Source organism: Chinchilla lanigera, unplaced genomic scaffold, assembly GCF_000276665.1.
Source record: "Chinchilla lanigera isolate Chin_1 unplaced genomic scaffold, ChiLan1.0 scaffold00014, whole genome shotgun sequence".
NCBI classification, from domain to species: domain Eukaryota; kingdom Metazoa; phylum Chordata; class Mammalia; order Rodentia; family Chinchillidae; genus Chinchilla; species Chinchilla lanigera.
The window spans coordinates 13,560,826-13,584,385 of NW_004955415.1; the positions used below are offsets into that span (position 1 = coordinate 13,560,826).

Consider the following 23,560-nt stretch of genomic DNA (forward strand, 5'->3'; position numbering starts at 1 on the left):
TGCGCTGGGGGCCCACCCTCTGGGAGTACTATATTCAATTTAAATAAGAGATTATATCCAAATTATCCTTTTAAATGATAACTGAGTTGTGACTAATAATTATGCTTTTGTCTAACATCAGGCAAATCCCCCAGGTCTCTCATAAGTGGAAACACACCAAGAATGGGAAGAGCACTACCAGATCTCTAGGAATTTCTTGTTGAGTGTACAATTGCTGAAATAGTTAAACATTTTACCTACACTGATTTAACCTAGAAAAGCCAAATATCTCTTCTACTTGGCAACTCTTCCCATGAAACTCTTAACTGTGACATTCCTAATTCTTTCTAGCATCCCTCTTTTTATAAGGTTAAATTATAAGTCTGTAATTTTTCCAGGGCCCTTGAGAAATCTCAAAGATGGTTTTATATAAAAAAGATATTCTGTAATTAATTTAGCCTTATTTACACATAGGATCTTAGAATCAAACCAACCAACCAACCAAAGTCACCAAAATGTGTCAAAAGATTTAAACACTTAGAAATTATATTTGGCTACTCATTTGAAAGTGGCAATCAAATATTTTAAAACATGCACAGAAGATAATATGATTACTCACAAAGATCGTTAGCTTTTTCATAGGTGAGGAAACTTAATTAAAAACTCAAGGCCATAATAAAACCAACATAAAATATACAAAATTATTGTGGGAAGACACAAAATCTTTATGTGTAATAATTAATGTGTAAATCTTTACGTGTAAATCTATATGTGTAGATTATGTTTGAAAAAAATCTTTATATTATAGGTAAAGGCAAAAACAGTAAAACAAATATATATGTATATATATGAACAAATCTATCAAAACAGCAAACTTTCCTAAGATTTTTCCATATTTTATAGCTTTTCAAACTATTATTTGCACATCTATAGGCTAACACCAAAAAAAGCCCCTTTTTGAGCCAGGTGTATTGGCATAGGCTGAAACCTCAGCATTCTGGTAAACTGAGGCCGGATTGTAGTCTCAAGCCCAGTGTGAGTAATTTAGCAACTTAGACTCTGTCTCAAAATAAAAAACAATAAAAGCTGGAGGTTTAGCTTAGTGCAAAGGCTCTGGGTTCAATCCCCAGTATCACACACACACACACACACACACACACACACACACACACATCCATTTCTGAGAAACTTCTAATATTTTCCTGTCAGGTTTTATTCTTCATGTGCATCTTTCCTACTCTGGAACAACCCAATAATTTCAATTTAGTGTATAAATATTCTTTTTCCCTTAACAAAAACACAGCTCCTTATTTTGCATATAAAGTTGTACTTCATCAAGAATGATTATAGTAGAGTCTCATTTGATTGTAACTTTTAACCAAAAGAATATCTATTTACAGAATAAACTCCCATTTCACAAGACAGATCATTGTCAACTATCACATATTAGAATTTTAGACTGTCAGTGCCTATGAATATACACTGTACAGTTTTGTACAAACACATCCTGTATACAGCTTTTCAAAATTATATGAACACATTCATTCAAAAATGAGCATGTTCATTAACAAAGATGCAACTTCTCTGTAGCATTTAAAAAATTAGAAGCAAAAGTACATAAGTTTAAAATTATGCTTAGTGGTCAATGTTTCAGATCCTCTCTTAGAAATGATCTAGGCATCTGCTACAGTGTGTGTATCGAGTGTCCCTCAAAGGTGTGAATGTTAAAGGCTTGGTTCCCAGGTGATGCTGTGGGGGGTAGTAGAACCTTCAGGAGTTGTAATCTTGTGGGAAGCCCTGAGACCATTGAGAATGTGCCCTCAAGAGGAATTACAGGGCCCAGGAGTCTTCTACTTCTCTTTCCTGCCTTTGAAGTGAGTGGTTTGCTTGCTACGCATTCCCTACTGTCACCATCCAGCACTCCCATCAGAGGCCTAAAGCAACAGGTCTACCCAGTCCTGAACTGGAACTTCCAAAACCATGAGCCAAAGTGCACATTTTCTCTTGTAAGTTAATTGTCTCAGGCATTTTGTTGTAGTTTCATGAAGCTAACTAATACAGCATCCAATTAATAGCCATTAACTAGATTTAGTATCAGTCCAAGTATTTAGGACACTTAGAGATCTTAGAGATCTAGGATAAATATCCCAGCTCACATATTATAAAACATAATTATTGTTGAAATAATTAGATTAATGAATCTACTTACTCAAGCACAAATTTAAGTATTTCATAATCTTAAACATTGAATAGAAGTAATGGTAACATATTTCATCAATCAATCTATAGAGTCTAGGAACAACATACTCAAGTAGCATAAAAATGTAAGCTTGTATTATAATCAAGGCTGATAAACTAAAGAAGTTGGTTTTATCAAACCACATAGTTGCTTTTATTAAATCTTTTTTTTGTTTGTTTGTTTTTTTTGAGATAGAGTCTTTCAATGTAGTTCAGGCTGTCCTTGAACTCACTCTGTAGAACCAGGCTGACTTCGAACTCACTGTGATCCTCCTTCTTCAGCCTCTTGAGTTCTGGGTTTACAGGTGTGCAACACCATGCTTGGCCATTTATTATTTATTAAATAATAAATTGGTTCATTTGCCAAATTTTTACCTGATTTCTGGGAAATTTTAGGAATATTTAAATTATATGACCACTTATTTTTATTTTATAAGTCAATGAAATGAACTTCTTTAGGCCAGGCATGGTGGCACACACCTGTAATCCCAGCATTCAGGAGGCTGAAGCAGGAGCATCACTGTAAGTTCAAGGCCAGCCTTGGCTATATAGTGAGTTCTGTTCTGTTCTGTTTTGTTTTTTGAGACAACTTCTCACTCTATAATTCAGGTTGGTCTTGAACTCACTATGTAGCAAGGTTGGCCGTGAACTCATGGCAATCCTTCTGCCTCAACCTCCCAAGTGTTGGGATTACAGGTGTGCATCACCACACCTGGCCTACATAGTGAGTTCAAGGCCAGCCTGAACTACTTAGTGAGACCTTACCTGAGAAAGAAAGAAAGAAAGAAAGAAAGAAAGAAAGAAAGAAAGAAAGAAAGAATACCAATAAAATAAAATGAATTCCTTTGATTTTTAAAAAGAACTTCTTGAGCATGCCCTCTAAGTAGTTGACTGATTAATCATTTCATATTTTAAAAATAAGTTTCATTTTTAGAGCAATTTTAGGTTTATATGAAAATTTTGCAGCAAATAATCTGCACAAATAGCCTTTGTTCTCCTGTTCCTCCTTCCAATGTGTTTGTCCGATTAGCAACTTACTTTGGGATGGTTATCTGTCCCAACCGATGAACTAATATGAATACATTATTACTCACCAAAGTCCATAGTTCACATTAAGGTTCACTCTTTGTGCTTCATATCCTGTGGATTTTGACAAATATAAAATGTCATATACCCACCACCACAGTATGTGACAGAATAGTATGTTCCCAACATGCCCTGTGGTTCACCTCTTCAACCTTCTCTTTCCACTGAACCCTTGGCAATCACTGATTATTTTATGATCTCTAAAGTTTTGTCTTTTCTAGGATACTGCATTAATTGCATTCATATGATATGTAACCTTTTCAGATTGCTTACTTTCACTTAGGAACATGCTCTCAACCCTCCCATCCTGCCCTGTCTTTTCATAGCTGGAAAGTTTATTTCATTTTATCACTGAATAATGAGTGCAGTTTGTTTATGCACTCATTTAGGATTTATCCTATTTTAGGATAACTTGGTTCCTTTTAAGTTTTGTCAGTTATGAATCATATATGTTTGTGTTCAGGTTTTTGTGTGGAGATAAGTTCTCAACTCCTTGGAGTAAATACATAAGAGTCAATAGCTGAATTATATGGTAAACCTCTGTTTATCTTGGTAAGAAATTCTCATACTGACTTCCAAAGTGGCTGTACCATTTTGCATTCACACTAGCAGTTAATGGGAGTTTTTGTTGCTCCATGTTCTTGTCAGCATGTGTTTGATCCACTGAATTTTTTGTCTTTCCATATAAAGTTTAGAGGCTGGGGATATAGCTCAGTGTCACGGTGCCTGCCTGGCAGGCATGAGGTCATGAGTTCAATTCCTGGTACACAAAAAAAAAAAAGAATGAAGTCCATACAAGGTTTAGAATCACTTATCAACCTACACAAAATAACTTGCTGGGATTTTGATTGGGTTTGCATTAAATCTATAATGTTGGGAAAATTTGACATCTTAATAATATTTCCTATCTATGAACATGGACTATCTCTCCATTCATTTAGTTCTTCTGACACAAGGTCTTACCATGTAGTTCAGACTGGCTTTGAACTCAGTATGTAGGCTTCACTGGTTTCAAATTCACTGATCCTCCTCCCTCAGCCTCCTGAGTTGAGTGTGGGAATTACAGGTATGTGCCATCGTGCCTGGCTTCATTCATTTAGATCTTTGATTTCTTTCATCAAAATTTTGTCATTTTCCTCCTATATCTCTTACACGTTTTGTTAAATGTATACTTACATGTTTTCATTGTTTGATACCAGTCTAAATAGTGTGGTGGTTTTTTAATTTCAATTTCCAGTTATCCATTGCTGGGTATAGGAAAGCAACTGATCTTTGCACATTAACCTGGTATTCTGCATCTTTGGTGTAATTGATATCTACCTAAGGTTTAGGCAAACACAGAGGAGAGTCAGGAGGTCAGAGGAGGAGGATATTTCTCATCCCAAACCAGAGGCTGCCCACATATGTGGCCTCTAGTTCTGTAGGGAAGATTTCTTTCTTCATCCAGCATAGGGTCATGGCTGAGACCTCTATAGCAAAAGACAGATTACCAAAAGAAAAGCATACAGAGTCATACAACATAGCTTCATGCAACATGGGTGCTTTCAGATGTAAGGACCCAAAGACTCAAGAAAAACTATTTTTAGGGACAGAGGTGCAGAAGTAGGACTGGAGAACACAACAGTATGAGCTAATGGCAACTGACTAGAGGTCTTTACCAAGGTCCACTTGTTCAGTTTCTTCTTGGCCTCTCTGTGTGACACGTCTCCCTTTGGGTATAGAGCAAGACACCTGTCACATGTCCCTACTCAAAGGAATAGAGTAGGAGAAAGACAGAATGACCTTCAGCTTCTGTGGCTGTCTTAATTTTCTCCAGGGCAAAATTCTCTGGATACCACTGTACCATATTCTGGGTGTCATATTTTGAGCTCCGAGGGAGCTAACAAGCTCCAGAGGACATTTAAGACTTTATATTTCCCAGCCAGAGGCACCTTTTTGGGGTTGCAACCAAAGGGATCAGTGCTGTCTATTTCCTGCCCCCACAGGTGACAGGTCAGGAAGGAGACCCTCAAGCAAGCAAGCTCCCAAAGCCGAAGGTCCAGCAGGCAGGCGTGGAGCTCAGCCTGGCCAGAAAGAGTGGCGCAGAGGCAGCCCAAGGCCCAGGTCTCCCCGGAGAAAGCCAACAGAATTCAGGAGCCGCCGCGAGGAGCTGCGGAGACAGGAGCGGAGCCTAGCCGCGAGGACTGGCGAGGCCAGGAGGAAGAGGGATGGGAGAGCTTCCCTCAAGAAGCAGAGAGCAAACTCGAAGAAGGACAAAGAGGTTCTGGGGAAGGAGGAGACATGGAAGCAGCTAAAGAAACCCAGGTGTGGTGTGGCTCAGATTCTAGGCCGCTTCCCTCTCCTTTGCTGCCTTTGCCTCCCCAGTGCGGGGCTGGTGTCCCCTCCTCTGTGAGCAGCAGCATCCACTCTTCTCATACTTCCATCCACCCATCTTTGCCCCTGACCGCCTCTTGGTATCCAGGCAGAACTGACTTGGGGGTCACAGGCATCATGTGTGGCGTGACCACTGCCCACTCTGCAACTCACACTTGGGGCAAGGGAAGCTCTGAGTGGGGAGGAGGGTGGCAGTAATATGAGACAAGATCCCAAGTCCCCTGAATTTCATCTGATGACTTTGCTCATGCCCTTAGTTAGATGCTCCCCTGTTCCTCTCCACCTCCACAGAGGGGGAAGGAGACACTCTAACAGGGCCACCCATGTCAACTGTCTTCTGTCACTCATCCCAGCTGTCCTTGGCCAGGTTGAGCTAAGGGGTTAAAGGACGCCTGTGGCCTTAACAATTTAGAAATTGAATGCATTGTTAAGGAGCCCCGGGTGTCCTGTTCATCCTTAATGGCATGCAGGATGCAGACAGGATTGCTGTGTGCCACTTTGAGCTGAATGCCATGGGAGGGCATAGAGGGATGAAAAAGACACAGTCCTGGCTCCCTAGATGCGGATGGTCTAGCAGGGAAGATGAGACAGAGGCATCAATTAAGACAAGGCAGAAAGCAGTGAGTACACAACTCCAGGATGTGCTGGAGTGCTGTACTGCAGAGTGCTGGGGCATCAGGTTTCCTCCCCAGAGAAGGTAAGCATTTCAGTTGGTGCTGGAAGAACAGGTGCAATCTGAAAAGGCAGTGGCTAAATGCCCACCCCACCCCCACCAGGAGCTCCTTCTGCAAAGACTGAACTGTGCTCACAGGATGTGCATGAGCTGTGGCCCACAGTCCCTGTGTCCTAGGCCTTCTAACCTCCCAGAGCATTTTGAGACTTCTTGACTGCTCCTCAGGAGTTAATCACAAGCGGAAGCTCATACAGGTTGCTGCAAACTGGGCTTCAAAACTTGCTGTCACCCACACCACATCCTGATTCTTCCTTTTAGGAAGCTTTCTCAGGCTGCCCTGGAATGGGTTTCTCTGCCCTCTCCACCTGCCCCACAAGCTGCTGTCTGGCTCAGCTGAGAATCATTGTTTTTATCAGTGACACTGTGCAGAGCACACACAATACCTTGGATCTTGTGGCAGCTAAGCACAGTGTCTGGGGGACGGGGAGGGTCCTGCATGGGGATTTCTTGCTGGAAGCTGTCTAGGGCTGTGCTAGCCAATAAGAGAGCCACAACTCACACGCGGCTGCTGAGCACTTGAAACATGGCCGGTGTCACTGAGGAACTGAATTTCCAATTTAATTTCATATGATTTCAATTTGATGTTAATATCACTGAGTTCACACAAGAGTTAGTGGATTTATTTAATTTAACAGATTTTTTTTTTTTAAAGATGTAATTCTGAAACTGATTTGATTTGGCTTTGAAGCCAAAGTAATTCTTCTACAAAAAGATGAATTAGCTTTGTCAGAGAGGATGCCAATATCCAAAAACAACATTTTGCCATTTGTTTCAGTTACTGGAAAACTTTTAAATATGTTGAAAACAATTTGCGTATGTGACTCTAGTTTTTCAGCTATAATTTTGTGAAATCCAAGTACAGATCAAACACCTCTGATGGAAATTTGATAGGCATGCAACATGAGTGCAAAGTGAATGACAGATCTTTAAATTAGTACAAAAAGACTATAAAATTTTAGTAGTTTTATATGGAGTGCATGCTGAAATAATTTTATATGTTGGATTAGAGGAAATGTATTGTTAATATTCATTTTATCCATTTCTTTTACCATTTTAACGTGGCTACCAGAAAATGTCAAATTATAACAAGTAGCTCACATTCTGCTTCTCCTGAGCAGCAAACACTGTGCTAGACTGTGTATGGCGGAGAAGTTAAAGAAATCGAATTTGGGAGACAGACCTGAGGTATATTGGGCTACAGAAGGTTGGTGGCCTCCTCTGATAGGCAGAGGTTGTCAGCAGCAGCTTCAGGGAGGGGACAGGCACAGTCATGCACATGAGTGTTGGGGAGCATGCCCCACCATCTTGTCCACAGGTGCCTCTACCGCCAGACCAGATGGCTACCCCCACCTCCTTTCCATCTCGCCTCTGACTCTGCCCTGGCTCTGCCCCAGGTCGTCATCCTTGGCCTCCAATACCTCTGGAGGTGAGTCCCTGTCTGAGGAGGAGCTGGCCCAAATCCTGGAGCAAGTGGAAGAGAAGAAGAAGCTCATTGCCACCATGCGGAACAAGCCCTGGCCCATGGCAAAGAAGCTGACTGAGCTCAGGTGAGCTGGGTGTGGCCAACCAGGTTTCTCAGTGTCTACAAGGGGTGCACTTTGGGACCCAGGGGGCCTTGAGGTTCGCCAGCCCCAAGTGGGAGAGAGAGAAACAGAAACCTGTGTCCAGCCCTTCTGTAGCCTGACTGCCCTTCCGTCCAGTGCCCTACGTCACTGGTGGTCCTGTGCCTCCCTCATGACAGCACAGACCTTCTCCAGGGAAGCCGCCTCTGACGTCTCTCCTCAACAAGATGGGCTCTCTCGTGTGTTATGTAAGCACCAGAATCTCTGCACATGGAGCTCACTCTCACCTGCAGGGAAAGAAGTTCGGTCTTCACTGCTTGCTCACCCCTAATGCAAGCCCACGCTGGGGATGGCACTCCCCAGCACAGCTCTGGTAATGACAGTGGGCTTCCTACCTGCGCCACTTGACTTCCCATCCCAGCAGCCTCTCTGGTGTCCATATGAAAGGCTGGCTCACCAAGCTTTTTATGACTCGAGTCCACACCACAATTTGGAGAAAAGAACAGAAGTCACACTGCATAACTTTTGCTTTTCTACTAGAAAATTCCCACCCAAATTACATTTCCCCAAATCCCTGCTGTGTTTTTCTGCCACAGGCTTGGGGGTGACACCTGTTTCCCTTTTCCTCTTTATGAGTCCCATTTTTCTTGGCTTCTCTCACACACAGCTCCTGCCACCATGTTTGTTCATGCTCAGGTCAACTCCTCACCTTTTAAGGAGCGTGATGTGGCAGTCATGTTCTGACACTATGTACCCAAGAGACAGCAAAGGTTCTGACGAAGAGTCACAGGACCATCAAGTAGTTTGCAGCAAGTTAAGTGGAGCAGCCAGGGTTTTTTATTGTTGTTGTTTCTTGGGGTTTTTTTTTTGTCTTTTTGAGACAGGGTCTCGCTATGCAGTTCAGGCTGCCTTGAGCTCACTTTGTAGCCCAGGCTGGTCTCAAACTCACAACGATCCTCCTGCTTCAGCCTCCCAAGTGCTGGGATTACAGGCGTGCGCCACCACGCCCTGCAAGCAGCCAGGGTTTGAACCCAGTGACACATTTGGGTTCTTTTTGGTTTTTTTTTGTTGTTGTTTTGTTTTGTTTTGTTTTGTTTCCAGTACTGGGAATCGAACTCACAACCTCTCACTTGACACAGTACAGACCCCGCCAGGTGTTCTTGAAAACACAGCTCCCTCTGTGGCCCTGCGGATGGTTGCATGGTCCCCTACGCAGCTAGCTGCAAGAGGAAGCTTAGTATGGCTGAGAAACTGAAATTTTAAATGTAAATATATTTAGATTAGGTACAGCATAGTGACAATATTAATATATTGTGTACTTGGAAATGGTTGAAGTTGATAGTAAGGCTTCTCGCTGCAAAAAAAAAAAAAAAAAAAAAAAAAAAAAAAAAAAACGCTGTGAGGAAATACATATATTAATTAGCTTGATTTAGCCATTTCACAATGTATATAATTATCAAAACATCATGTGTATTTTAAGTACCATATATACATTTGTATTTGTCAGAGAAACAATTAAAAAGAATGTAGAAATGAAAATAGACCTGTGTGAGTCGTAGCAACAGTTTGGACTGTAGGTTCAATTTAGGCAGTAGATAGCTTCATCCTAGTTGCCTTTCTCAGAGTCCCTTCTGCCCTCTCCCTCCAGGCTGGGTTCTTCCTCCTGTCAGGGGCTGAACAGCCACCTGTCGCACTCAAGGAACCTCACCCTCACTCAGGTGTCACTGGTGCATCTTTTATTAACAGTGGAAAAACAGCAACCTGGATGCCTGTGGAAATGAGATCTCCAGCTGGCTGGAAGTCTCAGGGACCAGGAAAATCCAGCCCAGAGCAGAAATGCACATCCCCTCCCCTCTAGGCCTCTCAGGGGCAGAGTTCCTGCTTCTGGTGGGGTGGGCAGCAACTAAAGCTGAGAAGCTGAGTAAACTAGGTCTCTCCTGCTCAGCAAGTCTCCTGTCAAACCGTAGGTCTTCTCCGGCACCACCGCCTCCCTCTCCCTCTACCTCAAGATGCCTATCCCAGGCCCAAGTCTTTTTTTGTGTGGAACTGGGAATCAATCTCAGGACCTTGCTCTTGCCGGGCAGGTGCTTGTACCACTGAGCAATACCACCGGCCCAGGCCCAAGTCTAAGGCTCTCAGCCTCTGAGACTCCACACCAGTGGGTCCTCTGCCTAGAAGACCTCTGCTTCCTGGCTGATTCCTACACCCCCAGTCATGCTCAGGCTAAGTGTCCCCTCTATAGAAGAGTCACCAATCCCTCTCCCTACATTCAGGCTGAGGGATGTATTCATTGTCCCTCTGATCTCAAGGAATTGTCCACTCATTTGACTGGATGTGCTCGTTTACAAAGCTATGTCTTTTTCATCCTTTAATATTCTTCCTGTAAGATCTAGTCAGCCTCTGCTGAGCGCTCCCTGTTCTCAGTGATCCTCACAACCACTGTGTGATGTAGGTTCTGTTCTTGTTGTCCCCATTGTACTGATAAGGAAATTCAGTCACAGAACCATCAAGTAATTTTCCCAAGGCCATCTGGCTCACCCAAGATTTGAACTCAGGAACTCTGGTTCCAGGGCCTGCACTGTTAATTTGTAATCACCTCTCCAGAATTGCCAGACATTCTAGAGCATCTCTGTCTGCTGTATGACATCCTTTGCTGGCAGCAAAATCTCCACCTGCAAGTGCCATTCCCAGACTCCATTTTCCTTCTATGGAGCAGTGACATGTGGGCCTCAGTCTCTGTTCCCACCATGCATCTGGCTGCCTTGAGCACAGTTGTTGTATCAGCTGTCTAAGAATGGCAAGGTACCAAGGCCACAGCAGGGAGCTGGGCCAACCTGAGTTCAGGGCTCTGCCCCTCCAGGGGGCCCTGGGTGGCCCCTTACTTTCTCTCAGCCTGGTTTCCTTCCCTTAACCCTCTGAACCCCACACTACTCATCTGTTAAAGTGAAGACAATAATGATCTATCTCACAGGGTGATTCTACAAGTGCAAAACTATTTCTACTAATTTATACATAATTAATAACTCATAGTTATTATTATTGAAGCTTGGCATAACTTGTTCCATTACACTATGTTGAGCCCTGAGAGATGAAGTCAAAGAACAAAGAAGAATTGGAGAAGCACAGAGATACTGTTAATAACAAGACAAGGCGGGAGGTGAGGTTGGCATTAGGGTTCCAGGGCCCCTGAGTCAGGATGTTGCTTTAATAATGGAATTAGCCAGACGGGGTCCCTCAGCTTTGTAAGAAGCTTTATGTCTTAGAAAATTACCCAAACTGCCTGCTTTCTTTAGAGAGATCAGAAAGCCACTTCTCAGAAAATGACATACAGGTGCTTTCCCTCATTCTCTACCCACTACAACTAAAACCTTAGATGTTATATATGAAGCAGACAAAAGGAGATTGAGAAAGGTGAGGAGAAAGCAAACTGGCAAAGGACCTCAGAGAACAAGGATGACAGAGCATTGGGTTCCCTAGCTTTTCTTTTTGTGTTGTATATCCCGGACTAGACGCTGGAGAAGCCAACAACCCAGAAACTCCAATATCCTAGCAGGTTGCAGATCTCCTTGGGGCTTGAGGTTCTCTTCCAAGCTCCCTGATCGTTCATGGGCTTCATTCCCTTCTCAGACGTTCCATGTGGCCTCTCCCGAGGGACCCAGCAACAGAAGTCAAGAATTTCTCTGCTGTTAATTTCTGACTTTCACTTCTGCCAGAGCTCTCTCACTGCCCTGCCTTCCACATCTGTTTTTAAGGGCTCACGCAACGACATTGGGTTCACCCAGATAATCAAAATAATCCCCCTATTTTAAAGTTAGCAATTTTAGTTACATCTACAGAGTCCCTTTTGCCACATTGCAGCTTACCCACAGGGGGAAAAAAGTCTCTGGGAGCAATGACAAAATTCTGCCTTCCACAAGGGCCCACCACTCGCTAACCATCATTCTTGGCACTTGGGAAACTTCACTGGAAAAAACAAACAAAACACCCTGCTTTCATGGAATGTATATTTTAATTGAAGAAATAAAATCACCAAAAACTTTCAGCCATCTATACCCTGTCCTAGTTTAGATTTCCATTGGTTAGTTGTTAATCATGTATTTTTCCCCTGACCAGGGAGGCCCAAGCCTTTGTGGAGAAGTACGAAGGAGCCCTAGGGAAGGGGAAGGGCAAGCGGCTCTACGCCTATAGGATGCTGATGGCTAAGGTGTGTGATGCGGAGACAACACAGCCGTGGAGTGGGCCCGCTCAGCCTGGGAATGTGGGGGACCCCTGTAGGTACCTGCCCCCTCCTCACCATTTGTGTCAGCTTCCCCCAGAACCCTGGAGGTGAGATCCAATACATTACAGCAATTCTTCCAGGAAAATCAATGGTATCCTGCCAATTATTCTATACTTATCTATAGGAGCTTCAATATTTGTGAGATTTGTTTCCTCTCCAGTAAAAAAACTCACAGAATTAATGATGCTAAAACCACGGAGATTTTATTTTTCCAAACCGCAAAATAGGGTACATTGATTTGGTGGAGACCCAAGAGGGATAGAGCATAGTTGAGGTCACATGGGTGATAAACTGTGATGTCCCCAGAGGGATAGACACCTCTGCTTTCTTATGTCATAACGGGTTTCTGATTCAGGCAAGGTTAATTTTCTATGATTGGATATTTACTGTGGGACTTATTAAATAGCCTTCCTTTGAGATACTGAAGTGGTATCAAAGTACCCACCATTTGAAAAACTAACATTGTCATTCACTTAATATAGTCTGCCTCAGGGCTTTAATTCTAAACCATGATTTAATGATTAGCTTAACTTCTTTCTCATTTATTTATTTATAGCCTCTGGTAGCCACATTCTATGCTTGACTTCTATGAAATCAATTTTTAAATATTTATTTATTTTTGCAATGCTAGTGATTGAGTCCCTGGACCTCATGAATACTAAGCAAACTCCACCACTGAGCTACACCCCCAGCTCTGAGATGAACTTTTTGTATTCCACATATTAGTGTGGAATTTTTTACCCCTTCATTTAATTTGGTCAAGCTTATTATTTATATAATATTTAGTTTTGCATCTAAAAATATCACAGGTTCTTATTTTAGATCTTTCCACAAAGTCTGTCATTTTTCTCTATTTAGATCTTTTTCTATGTTTTAACCTTACTTCTGCATAGCTTAAAATCTACTTGCTTTTGTGAACAGAATCATTTTTCACTAATTTAATAACTAGTTGTTGGTTGTGTGTAGAAAGGTACAGATTTGTGCATTAATTTTATATTTAGTTCCCTCTCTCTCTCTCTCTCTCTCTCTCTCTCTCTGTACACACACACTAAGGATCAAACTCTGTGATGGGCAAGTATTCTATCACTGATCTACAGCCCCAGCATTTTGTACTCTTATTAATTTTAATCATTCTGTTTGATCTAAATATGTATGTTGAAGAGGTTTTGTCCGCTTTTTGTAAACACGATGTATTCTTATGTTAAAGTGTGAGTTAGTAATTCTAGAACAATTTTAATTGACAGTAGTGACCACAGGTTGCTTTGTCTTTTTATCATTTTAATGAGAATGACTTTAGTGTTTCATATTAAGTTTTTGAGAGCTGCCAGCTTTGAGTAGACTTTCTTTCTCATAATAAGAAATTAGCCTTTAGTTATAGTTATAGTTATAGTTATAGTTATAGTTGTTATAGTTATAGCTAGTAAGAGCTCAGTTTTATTGGAAGTAGGTATTAGGTTTTATTAAACATCTTTCCCTTTCTGCTGCCAAGATTCTTTTATTTCTGGGATGACCTCTATTGTGGCACACTGTTTATATTTTTATTTTTATTTTTTTGAGACAGGGTCTCACTAAATAGTGCAAGCTGGCCTTGAACTCACTTATATAGCCCAAGTTGGCCTTGAACTCATGGCAATCCTCCTGCCTCAGCCTCCCAAGTGCTGGGATTACAAGCATGAGCCACCACTCCTGGATGTGACATATTATTTTTAACTCTATAGACACATTTGATATTATACTATTTTATCAATGGTTTTTACATAAATTTTCATAAGATTGATCTGAATTTATGTGTATGTCTGTGTGCACATGGGTGCATCCATGCCATCTTGGCAGATGTTTTACTACTAGGAGTGTACTTGATTTATGATATTAAATAGATAGCATTACTTTTACTTTATCTGTATATTAGTTTATGGAGCATAAATATTCTTTTTTTTTTGCAAGTTCCATTTTTAGAGACTACCTTAATAATGTTTTTATGCGATCCCTCTTTATTGATATATTCAAGTTTCAACTTTTTGGGGGGCCTATCTTGATAATTCATATTCTTCTCCAAACTTGATTATTTCATTAAAAATTTCCTACACAGGGGCCAGGGATATAGCTCAGTGGCACAAGTGCCTGCCTGGCAAGCACAAGGTCCTGAGTTCAATTCCCAGTACCAAAAAAAATTTTTTTTCCTATACATTTATAGATAGTGGCATATGGCAGTACAGTAATTTTATAATTAGTCTGTATATCTGTTTTATTTGAATCTTTTTATTTTTAAAATTACTTTCTCCTTTTTCAGTTATAAATGCCTGACAATGACCTATGGGTCATTTTATTAATTTTGTCTGGAAAGTACCACTTCACAACTGCACACTCAGATTTGGTTTTCCAACCGAGGAATGTGGTCTTCAGTGGTATCTTATTCTGCAACAAACACCTTTCTATCCTTATCTTAGATCTGTGTTTTTGGATTTCAACAGAACAAAATTCTGAAATTACTACTGTTAGTTCCTAAACATGCATATTTTAAATTTCAATACACATCTCCAGATTATTTTCCCAATTTGTAGCAGCTCACACACAAATGAACAAAGTCTGAGAATGACTTATCCTCTTTAGCTGTGTCTATTGCTGTCTTTTGTTTTGTTTTGTTTTGGTTTTTTTTTCTGATACCAGGAATCGAACTCACAACCTTGCACTTGCCAGGCAGGTGCTGTGCCACTGAGCTAAATCCCCAGCCCCTCTATTGCTGTCTTTTAAGCTGTGTGCTAAACTATTGGATAACAAATGCGTTATTACTCTTCCTTTAAATTACATTCACTCTCGAGCCAGGAATGGTGGTGCATGCCTATAATCCCAGCGCTCGGGAGGCTGAAGCAGGAGTATTGCTGTGAGTTTGAGGCCATCCTGGGCTGCATAGTGAGTGCAAGTCAAGTCTGAACTACAAAGCAAGACCCTGTCTCAAAAATAAATAAACAAATAAATAGCATTCACTGTTCTTTTCATTGTGGTAAGAACATCCAACTTGAGATGTAACCCCTTTATAAATTTTTGAGTGCACGGCACAGTATTGTTAAGTATAGGCACAATGTTCAGATCTCTAAACGCATATATGTTTGACAGATGAAGCTGTTCATTCATGTTTGCCCCAGGTACGTCTAGCTCCCTGCTTAGGAAAAGGATCACCACCCATCGTCCGGTCTCCATATTTACCTTCCCCCACTGTTTTAATTCTTTGCTTTCTAAATCTCTGCAATTTTAGAAATTCCCAGTACAACCACTGAATCCAATTTCCTGTGTCAGTTATAGTCTTTATTGAGTCAAATGTTTCTTTTCATTGCATTCCTGAATTCATTGCTTCCTGTAATCCTTCCACACCTCACCTGTATCATCTTTACAATTGCAAACGGCCGTCCTTTACTTCAGAAGGCAGGTTTCTCACATCCTACTGAGAATGCTGAACGGCCTCCTAGATTTTATGTATCCTACATAATGAGGAATGTTTTCCACAAATTTCCTTGTGTTATGATACCGTTTCCCAGGTCTCCCTGATGGTGTTCATTTTAGCCACCCAGACTCGGACTTCTGTACAGGCAGGACGTGTATCCTGCTGGGGTCCTGTTTGACCACTACTGGAAACCCTTTTCTTCTGTCTACTTGCCAAACAACAGGAGCTAGCCTCAGGACAGCAGTTCCCATCTCATGTAACCCAGAGGAAGGAACTCTGGGTCTCTGGCCCTTACCCAGCCCAAGTTTTTGGCTCTCTAAACCAATGAAGGATAAGAGCTTCATTGCACAGCATCTCCAAGGCCTCTCTCCACCCCGGCCACAGACTCTCACGTTCAGTCCAGGATGCCCACAGCCTTGAGGGACTGTCAGGTGATTTCCAAGCCTCTGTCCCTAGAGACCTCACTTAGCCATGGTTATTACTCTTACTGGTCCTCAGCTTTTCAAGCCTATATTTTATACTGATTTTATCAGCACACTGACGAGAGATCCATCTCTCAGAGGAGGACACCCATTAATAAAGCTTATGAGGCAGATACATAAAACCAACTGCTAGATTATTAATTTACAAGGACAAACTACTGATGCAAGAGCTGGAAAATGCAAAGTCCACATCAGCAGTGCCTTTCATTTTTCAGAGTCAAGTTAGTTACATGGGCAGCTATACCTTCATCCAAATCCCAAGCTATTAATTTACAATGAAAGTCACTACCATAGAAACCAAGATACACACAGCCCAGGTGATCAGCAAGTGCCCTCTTTCTAAGTAGACCTATGTGGGAAGACAAAGAAACCAAAGGTTATTTTTGAGCACAGAACCAGAATTAGATACAGAGGATGAAGTCATGGGGCTAGAGCAACCGTGGTCTATCATCGGCCTTTCTGCACATCCTTTCAGATCTTTGCCATTGTTATCATCTAGACTTTTGCTTATGGGCCCCTCTTTTCCTTTACATCTGTGACCAGCCATGTCTTCTGACAAACGGTTTTCTTCTTTCATAGTAATCATTCATTCAGCATATAGCAAAACCATGCCTAGAAAATCAAATTTGGAAACCTGTCTCATTCCTTCACACAAACCTTTCATGCTTTAGTGACTTTACAAGGGAAAATCTCATTTCCTTCATGAATAATTTTTAGTAGACCTTTTAAAAATAGAAACTGATCTCAGAATCCACTGTCTATTACCTCTTTGCCTGCTATTTTCTGAATCTCTTTTAAAATTTTAAATGGATTTAATTCCAGGAGGTTGGATGAGTGGAGAGCAAACCTAGGAAGAGCTGACAAAACAGCATGGAGCCATCAGACAAACAGCTACTCTGGTTTCTGGTTGATACAAACTCCAGCTGTTGAGCTGGACACAAACCCATGTGTGTTACCCATCTTTCCATCACTATAACAAAAAAATACTTGAACTCATCAACTTATTAAGAGAAAAATTATTTTAGCTTACAGTTTTGGAGGTTGCAGTCCATGAAAGGTAGCCTCATTGCTTTGGGCCTGTAGAGAGGCAGCACATCATGGTGGGGTCACATGGTAGAGAAAAAACATTCACCTCATGGCTGAGGTGCAAAAAGAGAGGTGACGCAGAAGGGATTGGTCCCACCATCTCCTTTGAGGTTACATTTCAGTGACGGGAAGTCCTCCCACTGGGCCCTACTTCTTAAAGATTCTGCCACCTCCCCAGTAGTGGCACTCTGGAGAACAAGCCTATAGTATGTGGGCCTTTAGGGGACAGTCCAGATCCAAACCAGAGCACCATTAGTGGGGAAATAATGCTTTCTTGACTCCTTCCAGAAAAGCAAGGCTACTGTTGCCCCAGGAGAATGAACAGCCAGGAGTTGAGAACCCTGTACCTGTTCCACCAGCCTCACAGTTCAGAATCAATTCCTATTAAGGATAGGTACTTGGCCATCTGTCAAATGTGAATATGAGAATTGTGAGATATCTTTTTCCCTGAACTTTTGTGTTAAGATGAAAAAAAGTTGTATGAGAGGTTGCTAACCCAATTCAACTCCTCAAACCAGAAACTGTACACAGAATTTCTAAATTTATGTATAAACTTTCCAAATCTGAGACTTTATCAGCATGATAGAGAAATGCAAAGTGTTGTTGTTGTCCTGGCTTCAGTCTCACTCCACAAGTAACTTTGGGAGAGAAAAGGGTGAAACATCCACCTCTGGCAGCCTGGGCTTGAGATCTCAGGAGAGGGGGACTCCCCGATGGCAGCCTCTCCCACGTGTCAACCTCATGTTGACATGGCAACAGCAACACGCCCTCCCACAGGCCACTTTGTGCTCCAGGTCAATGTGTTAATAACAGGGTTTTGCATGTTTCATTTCAGAAATGGGTCAAATTTAAGAGAGATTTTGATAATTTTAAGACTCAGTGCATTCCCTGGGAAATGAAGATCAAGGACATCGAAAGTAAGTATTTTGGTGCCACTGTTTTTCAGTTGATTTCCTGAAGAGTCTTCCAAGGGCTTGGAAGGATTGTGTTCTTGACTTTAAGATTAGAATATTTCATCGCTTCTGTTGTATTAGGAGGAAAAAGAAGAATGAGGAGGAAAGGAAGGAGAGTGAGAAGGAGGAGGAGAAGGGGAGTGAGGGGCTGGGGATTTAGCTCAGTGGCACAGCGCCTGCCTGGCAAGCGCAAGGTCATGAGTTTGATTCCCGGTACCAGGAAAAAAAAAAAAAAAGAAGAAGAAGGGGAGTGAGAAGGAGGAAGATAGGAAAAGGGGAACGAGGGAGAGGGGTTTGGGATTAGTAGGATCAAGTCTTAAATTTGGCTTCTTCACCTTCTGGTTGGGGCTAGTTAGGCAAGTTGGTTAATCCCACAGGGATTAGTATTATTTATCTGGAAAAAGAAAATGAAGACCAGGACGTTGGTTCCTCAGACTAATGGGAAAATGGAGTCGCTCAGAAACATAGTCCTCAACAGTGTCAATTTCCTCACAAGTAAATCCACCCTCTTTTCTCTCAGGTCACTTTGGTTCTTCAGTGGCATCATATTTCATCTTCCTCCGATGGATGTATGGAGTTAACCTGGTCCTTTTTGGCTTAATATTTGGTCTAGTCATAATTCCAGAGGTAAAAACAAATTTTCAGTAACACCTTCCGATATCTTTGGGTACTGCTGAAGCTCACCAAGGCCACCATCTTCATTTGTATTATCCAAACACTCCCTGTTTTCCAAAAAAAATTATTCATTTTAAATTTTATATACTCATGTCAATCACCCAGATGGTTCAGTACAAAGAATGGAACTAAAATACTTATGTTTCTATTTTTAAAATGGATGTTACATTTTCCTTTCTTTATACCTTAAGAACCCTAGAGAATTAACATCACAGTGGGTTTTTTTCTTTTATACACCTCCGAAGAGAAACAGACAAAACTAAACACTAAATGAGTAAAATATAAGGAAAAGCAAAGGAATGGTTACCATAAATTAAACTACATCATGGTTGCACCTCAGGTGGAAGAGGAATATGAGTCTGGCGGGCCTTACCCAGCGTGTCCTACAGTCTTGGTGGCTTTCTGTTTCTTAAACTAGCCTGTGGATATACACTAGTTAATTTTCTTTTCATTATGATCAACTGTACGTAGGTGTTATATATGCTACTTTATGTGCAACGTATTTTCCAATTAGAATATAAATTAAAAATGAAAGAAATAGGGCAAGTACTTAAGATGATAAGCCAACAAATTAAAAACTAAAAATAATAATTTATTAAATGGTGAAATGCTAATGCCTGTGCTACAAAATTTATGAGCAGGAGGGCAGAGCAGGGGGAAAGGGGAGGTAAAAGTGATCAAAATGCAAGACATACATGTATCAATTCCTCAATTGATATAATTATTATCTATTATAAACATATACTAATGAAGTTTTAAATGTCATTAACTGAAAAAAATTGCAAACAATATGTCCATACCATCACTACTTTTCAAAATCATTTTGAAATTTTTATCTTATGCAGTGAGTCAGGAAAATTAAATATCTTATACATTTTATACAAAAAAATACATTAATTTAATTTTTAGATGATATGATTGAAGACCTCACACATACACACACACACACACACACACACACACAAATCCAGTTATTCTACCACAAACTAGTGGTTATTTGTTTTGTGGTGCTGGGGATTAAACACAGAGTTTTGTGCATGATACACAAGCACCTGACCACCGAGGCACTTTTCCAGCCCCAAGCTATTAGAATTTAATGACAGAGTATATTCAGATTGCTAGACTCACTTTAAGTAGATGAACAGCAGCAATTCTCTATATTCTTAGCATTTAGTTTAAAATAGAATTTAAAAATTTATGTTCATAATGGCAACAAATGTACAAAATAACTAGTAAAAATTTAACAAGCCAGAAAATTTCTGTGAGGAACACTATAAAGTAAACATTACAGGACAAAAAATAAGACAATAAGTGGAAGGATACAGTCTTAGAAGAAGAAACTGTCACAGAAAAGTCAATCCATATGTAACCTCAGTCACATTTTGTATAATTAAGGATGTGAAAAAGCCTAGGTACAAGGATATTAACTAAATTATGCACACATGCAGAACTAGAAATACTCTAATGCACAACAGTAGACAACTGTTAAGTATGTTTGTAGTACACACAACGGATTAGATATTTTTTAAGTCATTTCATTTTTGGAAATACCTTACGACACAAGAAATTAGTTATAACATAATATATTAAGCTAAATAACTAGGCTAAAATATATACAGAGGTCAAAAGTAACTGAAACAAAATCTGTATCTGTCTAGCAGTTATTATATTTGGGTTGTGGAAGTGATACATATTTAAAATGCACTTCTCTACTTTTTCACATTTTCTACAAATAAGTGTGTGTTACTTTTAAAATCAGGAAAAAGATTAATATTATTTAAAAACACAGAATGTCCTGTTCTGAGAGGGAAAGTGTTTACCCAATACCTGCTTATATGTATGTGTCCCCATTTCCTCCACTTATACCTGTGTTGTTCTGTCTCTGTCAGATACTGATGGGTGTGCCCTATGGAAGCATTCCCAGAAAGACCGTGCCTCGGGCTGAGGAAGAGAAAGCCATGGACTTTTCTGTCCTTTGGGATTTTGAGGTACTATTGCGACAAGCCAGTGCACTTTCACCTTGTGATTCTCAGGCCTAAAGATGGAATGGATAGGGGTGAAATACTGCATTTAATTATTGAAAAACCAGTACTTTAGTCAGGCAGAATCTCACCATTAGGCAGAATGCTTTCCCCATCCCTCTTACTTCTGCTTAGACTAAGGCCCTCATTTTACCAGGACTACTCCCCGAATCCTCGCCCTTTCTTGCTTGCCTAGGCATGGTTCCTAATATCTCTGTTGCCAAAGTGAATTTTCCAAAATGCAAATCTGACCCTGCACTCTCCTACATCAGATATCCACTGCTTCTCATTTCCAAATGGAGCTAAGGTCAGTGCTCTCCTTTGGGTTTACAAAAGAATGGCTCACAACCTGGCTGCTGCTACTTCTCCAGTCTTGTGTTTGTCTGGTATCTTACATTTCAGTGCCCAAATATTACCAAGTCTGAGGGAAGTCCTGGGATGCGTACCACCCCCTCCGTGCCTCCCTGTCTCTGCTCATGGCCCTCTAACTGATCACTCCTCCTCCATTTCTGAGGCCGCATCCTCCATGCCCCTGGACTGCACCTCCACTAGGCTCCTGAAGCAAGGTGGCAGGACACGGCACCACCTACAATGGGTCACTGATCTCTCTCCATTCTGCTCTCTCTCTCCCCCTCTCTGTTTTGTTTTGTTAAGGCAGGACCAACAACCAAAAAATGACTCAGACAGGTCCAGCTTGGCAAAGAAATGGGTTTCTTTGGGGTTACTGATTACTTGCAGACCAATGGACAGCTTATGGGCAGCCACACTACCAAAGCCACCATCTTCTGCTTACCCATTTACGCAGGGATCTAAGTCACACAGCAAAAAGAAAAAGCAAGTACCAGAATCCAGGGGAAGAATTAAGTGTTCATGTACACTCTGCTCCCATTGTTATTGGGAATTCTCCCACTGTCGTCACACACAGTGAGGTACAGCACTTTGGCTGCAGCCTGGCTCACAGCTGAGCACCTGGTGAGGATCCCGCAGGGCAGCTGAACAGTGGCAGGCCGTGTTACTTGGCTAGGGATCACAGGACTCTTCCCGTGACATGGAGTAATTTTCCAACTTATTTGGAACAAGGGAACCCAATTATACTACTAGTAGGGATTTCCTTTTTTCCTTAGTCAACCTAAAAATTTCTGTTGAAACATCCAGTCTACAAAACAAACTGAATTTACTCAACAATGATCCCTTCCTTTGTATTTAGTGAAAATATGAAAACTGCTGAAAAGTCATGATAATAGGGGCTGGGGATTTAGCTCAGCGGCACAGTGCCTGCCTGGAAAGTGCAAGGTCATGAGTTCGATTCCCGGTACTGAAAAAAAAAAAAGTCATGACAATATTACAACTAAATATTTAAATGCAAAAAAAAAAAGGTACTCACTACACCCAAAGCCAATTACACCTAAAAGCCAAAGATAAAACAAGTCAAAATTTGAACTTGAGGTTAAACTGTAAACTTTATCATGTGCAGTTTTATTTAGAAGTTTTGGAATATTGAGTAAGTTTATAAGCTCCCATCTACTTCTAGGATGTGAAGACCTGCAGGATAGGGAATAATATGGAGCTATACCTGCATGTGTGTGCAGGTATGGGCACACATACATCCCTTATCCTAATTTTATCCATGATTAACAACGCTCCTCTCCCTCCTGAACCACTACCCATTCTATGTACGGGGAAATAAAGGGAAGGAGGAAGGGAAAGAGGAAGAGAACTGAGTGGACTCTGAAGTCCCTGGGGAGGTAAAAGGAGGAACAAGAACATCTAGAACTCTTCCTTCTTCCCCTTAGACTCTGGTTAAAACACCGAGACAGAAACCCAGGTAGAATGGAAGTGTCTGATGCCCATCTTCTCTGAGCTCATAAACCCAGAGCATTTGGATCTGCTATCCCACAGGGCTACATCAAGTATTCTGCTCTCTTCTATGGCTACTACAACAACCAGAGGACCATTGGGTGGCTGAGGTACAGGCTGCCCATGGCTTACTTTATGGTGGGGGTCAGCGTGTTTGGCTACAGCCTGATGATTGTCATTAGATCGTAAGTATGACATCTTGTTTTCTTCACACAAACAACTCACTTTCCTAGCTCCTCTATGCCTAGTTACTTTCTTGTGGAGCAGTTAGAGAGAAAATAAGGAAATAAATACACTAAGCAAATGTGAGGTATAATATGTGTTAGATATAATCAGGGTCATGTGTAAAGCTCTGGAAAACAAGATAAAAATTCCTTTAGGTGAGGCTGAGAACGACCAACCATGCTGAAAGTCTGACGTGCAAAATTTTACACAAAGAAAAATCATGTACAAAATAAATGTCCTAGTGTGTTCCCAAAACTATCAAAAGGTTAGTGTAGCTTGAGAGGGAACACAATGCCTAATGAGGTAAAGGTGAAGATTATTTTCTCTAGAGCTCAGCTTCTTCAGGAAAAGTACTCTAGAACCCTAGCCTGCATGTTAGAACCAAGCCTGGAACATATAAAAATATAAGCAATAAACCTATGTGGCTGTGATTAACCATGCCAGCCTCTCTGGCCCCAGCCTACCCATCTGTATGCTCAGAAATGGCCTTTTAGCCAGGGAGATAGCTCAGCGCCTACCTACAAAGCACAAAGTCCTGAGTTTGATTCCTGGTATCAGGAATGAAAGAAGAA

The 23,560-nt window shown here is 41.2% G+C and overlaps 1 protein-coding gene across 1 annotated transcript in view; it reads left to right on the plus strand.

The window, feature by feature from the left end:
• The window catches only part of Tmc2 (transmembrane channel-like 2), an 80,860-nt gene that overhangs the window by 15,560 nt on the left and 41,740 nt on the right, over nucleotides 1-23,560 (plus strand). The window contains exons 2-8 of the mRNA XM_005380756.2: nucleotides 5,289-5,607; nucleotides 7,804-7,956; nucleotides 12,085-12,175; nucleotides 18,093-18,174; nucleotides 18,731-18,837; nucleotides 20,775-20,873; nucleotides 22,806-22,948. Coding sequence (XP_005380813.1) covers nucleotides 5,289-5,607; nucleotides 7,804-7,956; nucleotides 12,085-12,175; nucleotides 18,093-18,174; nucleotides 18,731-18,837; nucleotides 20,775-20,873; nucleotides 22,806-22,948 — 994 coding nt within the window. The remainder of the gene's footprint in view (nucleotides 1-5,288; nucleotides 5,608-7,803; nucleotides 7,957-12,084; nucleotides 12,176-18,092; nucleotides 18,175-18,730; nucleotides 18,838-20,774; nucleotides 20,874-22,805; nucleotides 22,949-23,560) is intronic.